This window comes from Calliopsis andreniformis, chromosome 3, assembly GCF_051401765.1.
Source record: "Calliopsis andreniformis isolate RMS-2024a chromosome 3, iyCalAndr_principal, whole genome shotgun sequence".
In the NCBI taxonomy this organism is placed as follows: domain Eukaryota; kingdom Metazoa; phylum Arthropoda; class Insecta; order Hymenoptera; family Andrenidae; genus Calliopsis; species Calliopsis andreniformis.
In genome coordinates, this window is record NC_135064.1 from 20,976,680 (window position 1) to 20,985,545 (window position 8,866).

At 43.9% G+C, this 8,866-nt stretch overlaps 1 protein-coding gene across 2 annotated transcripts; it reads left to right on the forward strand.

Moving 5' to 3' along the window:
• Positions 1-1,308: 1,308 nt before the first annotated feature.
• On the forward strand, positions 1,309-8,421 carry Tj (Maf family bZIP transcription factor traffic jam). 2 transcript variants are annotated; one of them, XM_076374938.1, is made up of 4 exons: positions 1,309-1,392; positions 4,489-5,023; positions 6,528-6,865; positions 8,032-8,421. In XM_076374938.1, the coding sequence occupies exons 1-4, from the start codon at positions 1,309-1,311 to the stop codon at positions 8,419-8,421; spliced, it is 1,347 nt and encodes a 448-aa protein (XP_076231053.1). The 2 variants fall into 2 exon arrangements, with proteins under 2 accessions (XP_076231053.1, XP_076231055.1); XM_076374940.1 differs by having other exon boundaries at positions 6,528-6,856.
• The last annotated feature ends 445 nt before the right edge of the window (positions 8,422-8,866 follow it).

Sequence of the window (8,866 nt, forward strand, 5' to 3'; positions counted from 1 at the left end):
GGCTCCGCCGATTCGAGATCGCGGTCGCTTGATAACAGGTCGACCCCTATATACCGACCGCGGTTAAATTGAAATTCCGAAGAAAGAGAGCCGCGGCGAAGGATCGAGAGTCTGCGTGACAGGGGTGGGGGGTCGAGGTGGCGTAGAGGAGCATCGCGCCCGTTGAAAAATTATAATAATCACTTTAGAAATTAATGGGGTACCTCCAGCAGAGGTACGGATCCGTGCCCAGAGTGACAAGGTGGCCACCGCTGGTGGGGGCAACAGAGGAGCGTGCAAATGGCGACTCCTTACCCCGCGGGCCAATCGCTGCACGCGTCGGAGGGCCGAGTAATGGCGGCCACGCCTTCCCCTGACGTCACTCTGTCCTGCGCGCAGACCCACTCTCCACCACACTCGTCGAGCCAGTCACCACTCGGACGACGTATTCGGTGCTGCTTACCACGCGTCTTCTTTTTCCCTTTTCCGTCGGGCCTCCTCTCGTGCGCGCCTAACCACCCAGGGGAGAACCGTTTTACCCCTTATCCACGTGTGCTCGCCATACTCTCACTCATCAAGATCGAGAAACCTCTGTTTACCGAGGATCGACTGTTCGTCGCTGTCGATACATCGGCAGCAGTTTTTGGCGGGAAGATCGCGGCAAAGTGCGATGCGGGTGACAGTGTTACCAGTGCATGGTCGGTAATCCTTCCTGTGCTACTGGAACTATAACTCAAACACGAACAGTGTCTATCCATGAACAATGCCCTCGTAACAGCGTAGTGCGGCAGTCGTCGACAGTGTGATCGGGCGTATAAACAAACCGTGATAAATAAGCTTGGACTGAACATTCATAGAAGACCATCGAGCAGCATCCTCCTGACTATACACCTCACTTGCTAGCTTAATTATCGCCGAGCCTTACGAGAAGTCGTTGGCTGGCGCGTACCTATCCCCGTAAGGGGCATATTCATCGGCGCGGATTGTTTCGACGATCGTATCGAATCGCAGGAAAGGAGAGAATTGGGAAAGGAGGTAGATCAGTGAATTCGCTCGGTGGAAATCGATCGTCACGTGGCGTGCCGCGGTCGGTGTCACGTTCGCGAAGGAGATCGTGGGTCGTTGTTAGGCGGAGTCGCCGAAAAGGTGGTCACGACGCAACAAACGGTGACGACGAGTTGTCGAGGTGGTGGCGAGGGTGGCGGAGGTGGCGGTGGAGGTGGAGGAGGTGGAGGTGGCAGCGAGAAGACGTTCCCGTATGCGGCCGCAACCGATACGGTAGAGGAGGTGGAGGCGCTGGAGGTGGAGGTAGAGGTCGACGAGGTTAAGATGGAAGCCGAGGACCATCTCGCCAGGGAATACGTGCAGGAGTTCGTTCTCGATCATCTCGATCCCGCCGATGTCAAACGGGAGGTTAGTGATAGATTCTTTTCTCTCGGATAATCTAGTTACTTTTTTTACGCGCGGAAGTCGGATGATCGATAGCCTAGGATTTTTCTTACGTGTTCGCGGGAAAGGGGTCAGGCTCGACGGAGAGTCGTTTCTTTGTGGATGTTGAACAAGAAGTATGCTGATGTTTCGTAATGTTTTACGCGACAGAGAGATTTTTTAATGGTCGGCCCGATAATTCTCGTTGGTTTTTTTGGTTTGCGAGCGAAAGGTTAGATCGATTGATTTCAATTGCGATGCTTCGAGTCTTGCCTCCGGTGCTTCATCGTGGTCACGAGTTGAGGGCGACGGTATTTTGTTGAGAGGATGTCTAATGGTTGCTGGGCGTTGGAATTAATAAGTAATAATGTTAGCTATCTAATTGCGTCAGAATTCGTTTCAACGTGAAAGTAAAGTGTGCTATGTGTTCATAACGACGATTAAGTTTCTCTTTTAATTGTGGGGTGTTGTACAGTTTTTACTGGAAATAATAGATATAATTCTATGGTAATAATGGGGGTAATGCATTTGCGGTGGAATGAAGAGTAAAGTGTACTAATTTTTTGTGAAGTGAGTGTAATTTAAAGAGTGTAATTTTTTTGACAAAAAATTAATGTTCCAAATCCAATACTCATTACAGTGAATACCTACAACTACTGAGTTAGTCCTCTCTTGCTATTTTTTTTAACTTATACGATTTTCTATCTCATTTATTGTCTCTGGAGTATAGTAATATTAGCTACAATATCTGACTGTCGTGTTTCCATTTTTATGGTCAAAACAAAAGGTCATTCACAAGTGGCTTCCGCGTATATTTAGCGCACACGGGGATGACGAATTAATCCACGCGCATTATCTTCAACGTGCTGATAATATTCGTTGACTCTGGAATGGCGCATGTAAACGGTCACGTGCATCGTTTGCATTGCACGAGTTTGAAATTATTATGTTGCAAGTTTGCATAAAAAAGAGGGAGCCTGTTATTCTGTGTACAATTTTTAGTTTACTCAAATTTTGATTAAATGTAATTTCTTATCATAATTACTTATCCGCCTATATTTTGTCGTTAAGCAAATCATGAATTGTACATTTTTTATTTATGAGAAAAAACAAGTGGCTTTGGGTTGAGTCAGAATGCTCAAAGAATCTAGTATACTTCTAGGACACTATTCCAGTCCAGAATTATCCTTTAGATATTAGTACTTTACATACCTTCAAAAATGAATTTTTGGTTACTGTTAGTGCTATACATTATATTACTGTACAATTATATACTATGGAATATAATTTTTAATTTTAATAGCAGTAGGAAAAGTGCTACTCCTTGAGAACTGTTTAATGTCCAAAACCATTACTAAAAAAAATACACAACATGCTCTATTTATCTTGAAACACTATAAATTCTAAAGAAATAGTAATTTCAACAACTATCTAATCCAATATTCTACCTTTGCCATCATAATCTGAATCTAATTCAAGGAATCAACTCGATCTACTGTCTTTAAGAAACACCTACTTACTAAAACCTCAATAGCCCACCCAAAACAGCAATCCAGTCGTATTTAACCATCAAGATTGAACTTTAACTTCCCACAGTATTCTATGTCCATTTCTACAACCATTCAACTAGGACACCTACTCCAATCTCAATTGCTATAAGACTCTCAAAACTACCCATGATAGTGCACCCTGCTTCCATCTCACCAAAAAACCGTCCAAAACCAATCTCGACTCCATCTTAGGCCAGGCGCACACGATTGATAATCAGTGAATGACAATTTTATCGGTTCTAATGATACGTTTGGACTAATATAAACTGAAATGTAATCGTTCGAAGTTTTGCATAGCAACTGTCTTCATTCCAGAAAATCCATTAACCAGAAAAAGAATTATTGTCATCGTCATGAATCTGCAGTGATTGTATCCCAATCTGTACTAGTCTTAATAGATATAATGAATTTTTCTTTTTGCCAGTCGTATGCGTAGTCTCATTCAAATTCATTATATCTAAAATAATTCAAGTAATTCACTGTGTCTGACCAGGCTAAGACAAGACATATAAAATAATCGGTGAACGACAATTTTGTCGATTCTAGTAGACACACGACTGATTTCTTTAGCTCCAGTTGAAGTTAATTTGAAATTTAGATACACTCAGTTTCGTCAATTCGCGACACTCTAAGCTACACCCCAAACATGTCAATATTGAGTTGTTGCTTCAAAGCGAAAATTACGAAACTTAGCTAATAAATGATCTTTCTTCAGAAACTTATTCATTCTGTTTTGGAGCAGCAGCTTAATATCGTCATTTTAGACAATGTAACGCAACCAGCTTATCAGGGAATCGCGAAGCAATGTAACTCACTGTATCTGAATCTCCACTTAACTTTAATCTGAAGGTACCTAGAGCTACAGAGATCATTCTATAATGAATTTTTTTGAGACTAAACACACGATCGATAAATCAAACAGTCGGCAAGAAAGAAGAATTCATTGTGTCTATACTAGCCAAGAAAATCATCATTCACCAATTAGAATATGAACACATGACTGTCACGTCACGTGAAATCACGTTACATAGACACTATAGCAAATCCATAGTGTGAGCCGAGATTTTACCCCTGTTTATAGCAAATTTGTTTCATATTACAGCAAAATACGTCTAAAACAATGGATAAACCTCTGCTCACACTATGGATTTGCTATAGTACCTATGTAACGTGAGTTCACGTGACCTGACAATACTGTTCGCACCCTAAAGCCGCGAATACACCAGAGACCGCGAACTGTTCGCGAACAGTACACGAATCAAAATTTTCCACAAGTTTCCTGTTCGCGCATCTGCTCGAATACTGTTCCTGATGTTCGCGAAAACTCGAGCAAAGATAATAAAAACTTCGCGAACATATGTAAACATTGTTTACGAACACTTCACGAACTGTTCGCTGGTGTAGACCCAGCTTAATCGTCGATCTCGCGCGCCTGGCCCGACTCCCTCCGAAGAACCCCATCCTCCACGAAAGCACCGCGAAAGGCGTCACCGAGCATAAGTATCTAACCAACGAACGTTCCATGGCGTAGGTGCGAATCGGCTCACCGATGATGGTGAACGGTAGCGTGGTGCAGCTACCTGGTCAGGTGCAGGCGCAGGGCCTGGCTATGGCGCCTCTGACGCCGCCGGCGCACGAGCTCGAGCAGCCGCATCCGCTGTACGGGCAGCCGCACATTCAGGTGCAGCACGGGGTCTTGGTGAAGGCGCCGCCTGGTGCAGCCTCTCACTTGACGACCCTCTCGCACCCTGGGACACCGCCGGACACGCCTCCTGTCTCGGCCTCGCCGCCGTCGCTGCAGTTGCACCGCGGCGACAGGGACTCCCGCGAGAGGGGCCTGTTCCTGCACCTGCAGCAGCCAGGTTCGCTGGTGCAGGACGAGATGCAGGTCGGGTCCGGGGGCATGAGCTGGCTGACGCAGTCCTTGAGGCAGGAGCCCCTCGATCTCAGGCCCCACTGCCCCCAGGAACAGACGTCAGAGCCGCATCACGAGGCATGGCCTTCCACGCCGACGCATCATCATTTCCAGGACCTGCAGCACCTGCAGCGTCATTCGAGACACGCTGGTAAGTGGAGAATGGGGGATGAGATGTTGTGGATGAGCGTGGGGAGGTTTCACTCGGGGAGGGAGACTGGTGGATAGGTGCGTGTGTAGTTTCTTTTTAATTTGGGGACAGTTTTGGAGGATACGATGGAGACTCTTGGGGGTAGATATTTCTTGGGACAGTCTCTGTTGTTTTCTGTGAATACTTTTGTGAAATAAAATGTATGTGATTGAATTGTTGAGTTGAGGAAGAGGATAAGTCCAAATTTAGTTATTTTGAAGTAATCGCGAAACTGGACCCCAGAGCCAAAATGTATTACATTATACAAAAAGAAAATAGACGTAATACACTCTGAGTCTAGGGTCTAGATGTGTAGAATGCGTAGAACTACACATTAGGATTAAATATCTATCTCAAAATGTGGTTTTTGAACTTGTACTGTTCTTCAACCCACCCATTCAATTATTCTATTTGACCTTGAAGAAAAAGTAAAATTGTGTAGGTCGTGGATTCTACTACTCACCTACTAATGTGTTTATGGTACAGCGTAAGAGATTTTTTCGCTGACTGTACATACACTCGTTTTACATAACAGCAAAGTCGTCCTAACTGCGAACTTGTTCCTATATTTTAACTACTTGTTCCCCAGTTTTCTCAAATTTTTAACCTATTTCTAAAGATTGCTGGTAACATTTTCAATAACACAGAAATGCTAGTGGCGCTGTAGAACCTTGGAAAACCGGGCCACAAAAACATTGTGCTTCATGTTACAACCTAAGGGTGGAGTTCTGCTCCTTCACATGTGTTTGGTCATTGGGGGTATATCTGTACTTTAATATCTACGTACATCTACCTATCTAACAAACTCATGATCATAAGTGATAAGTTTTTCTTGAAACTGTGAATAATGCTTTGTCTTATCATCTGTACTACCTGATGAAAATTTATAACCAATTCTGGGACATTTACCATACTCTTCCAATTCTGCACTGACCCATAGCTTCTTCAGCTATAGACATGTCAAAATCGTATTACATCTCATTCTCAAAATCTTCAAATAAATTCTACTGAAACTTACTCTAATTTGCACTAAATCGCAATCTCAACTTCATTTTTATCATAAAAATTCATCATTGGTATCCAAGGTAATTGACTCGACAGTAGTCGATCACTTCAATAAGTAACAATTTTAAAGTACTTACTTATTTATTTTGTTATTACAAAAATTATATGATATAATAAGATATCTAAACTTACTATGTGATCGACTTAAAAAAGTTCAAGTAACGTTATCTTATTATTAATTGAAGCGATCGAGTACTAGATCAACCATCTCCCCTCCACCTCTGAACTCACAAATTCCACTAAAAAGAACGAGAAAAGCCATTGGTCTCCCATTTTCAAAAATCTACGCTCTCGTTGCTTCGCTCTAACGCATCATTTCGCTGATACTAACCCTGGCGAGAAAGCCCAAAACTCTTCTGTATCAGAGGAGAACTCGAAGTCGACGCGATTATTGTCGCAGGTGGATACATCACGACGATGGCGGGTCACATAGAGTACTACGGGGGTGGGGGCGCAGGCGGCGGGATGCTTCCCGCGGGCGGCAGCGGCATGTCGGGGATGGAGGACAGCATGCAGGGCATACAGATGCAACCTGGAAGACCGATGAGCGTTTGTTCAGTGAGTTCTTGTGGAGCTGGAGGGCCGAGTCCCGCGCACAGAACGGGCAACGCTCTCTACCCGAACTGTGGCAGCAACAACCCCCAGGAAGAGCTCATGAACGACGAGCTCCTCATGTCCCTCTCCGTGCGCGAGTTGAACAAACGTCTCCACGGTTGCCCGCGGGAAGAGGTGAGTCAGGTCTCTCATTTTCTTAACGCCACTCCCACGTGTAGGTAATGCCTGACTCTTTTCTGTTCACGATGTATTCGGTACCTATTTCGTTGCTGTTTCGCTATACCTTCGTGTTCCTCGGTATATCTTTGTTTTATTGGACCCCCATTTGAGTTCTCTGAGTGTTTCTAAGAAGCAAGATTGTACAAGTTGTTGCGAATCGAATAGTTGCGAAGAGTTGACGATAAGATTGGAAAGGTGGCTAGAGGGATTCTTGTATGAGGATGGTTTGGTATATTGTAGTTTTATTTGTTTCTTGTGGAGATTTTGCATTTCATGGAATTTTTTTTGCAAGATTGAGATACTTATTGGGCTATGGGTACAGTGGATTCGATGGAGATTGAGTGGAGCAAGTGTAAAGTGGAATATTTGGTGGCAGTAGAGTAGCTCATCTTATGGTCAGACATATGATGTATTAGTGAAACTACATATGGTGTATACTACTGTTCGGAATTATTTGAGCGATTTTGTGTATACGTATAAGGAGGGTTATATTTATTTAACAAATGCATTTATTAATTTATAATGACTTGATAAATCCCTAAAAATAGTTTCATACAAATATCTCTGAAAATTCATTGATTGATTACCTATTAAAAATTGGACTTCCATCTTATGTTTCTTCGTCTTAAAAATCTTACTAAACAAATAAAAATTTCAGGGTAGATACAATTCGACTTAAACAAGTGGTTTGATAAGCAGAAAAATCCCACTATATAATCAAAATATAATCAGTAGACTGCAGATGTTCATGCAAGTTCCTATTTTCGTACATAAAACTAGAGAAATGGAACCTAAACTTTCCATAAGTGCATAAAGATCCACAGTCTAATAATACACTCCCTTTCGAATAATTACGAACAGTGCACGATAGAGCCCGTCATCAGCAAAAGCTCTACATTACACTTACATTTCCTCAGACAAGAAAAAAGTCCCGTCTCGAGAGGAGTCCTCTCAAGAGTGGCCACCGTTTCCAAAACTAAAACTTGTACAATTACCAAAGATAGACGGTGCAAAGCACTAAAGCACAGTAGCGTTCAACTGGACGATAAAGATTCTCATCGCTAGCAAATCACGTTCCCCTATCGTTCGGCCAAGTTCGCTCGTAAAACGGGTGTTCGTGTTGTGCGAAGGTCGTGCGTCTGAAGCAGAAGCGACGGACCTTGAAGAACCGCGGCTACGCTCAGAACTGCCGCAGCAAGCGGCTGCAACAACGCCACGACCTCGAGACGACGAATCGGAACCTGCAGAACGAGCTCCAGCGACTGAAGATCGAGTTGGCGCGGGTCCAACAGGAGCGCGATCTCTACAAGCAGCGATGCGAGATCCTGAGGACCAGACAGAATCATCATCCTAATCACAACCACAGCCATCATCAGCAACAGGCGTCGCAGCAGCAGCAGCAACATCAACCACAGCAGCACCAACAGACGCAGAACCAACAGCAGCAGGCGCAGCAGCAGCAACAGATACCGCAACAGCAGCACCAACCTGCGCCCGCTAGTCCAGAGGTCTATCTGTGACATCGACAGCGCCGAGGAGGCGCTTGCTGGACCTGAACAGACATCCGTCGCGAGACTCAAACTCTCGATCGGTGAGTGACGAGCACGCTTCACCCCCTTTCGCCAGGATTTTTATTTGGTTGTTGGTAGGCGGAAGATCGAAGTCCACTGAGGTAATAGTAAGCGACTTGTAGACTCGTTTACATACCACGGTATCTTTTAAGTTAAGTAGTGTACAGACATTTTATAATAATTGAGAAATTATTTAGAAAATAGTGTCGTGGGTCTATTTAGGAGAATTTTTGTAAATAATTTTTCGATTATTGTGAAATACGTGTTGTGGTATGCTACAAGTCCCCTAGTGTTGTCTCGGTGGGATTCTGTCTTATGGCAATTGTTGTGTGTTGATTGATTACTGTGTCCTCTTTTAATCTTCTTATACAGGGTGTTCGACGATAAATGTCAG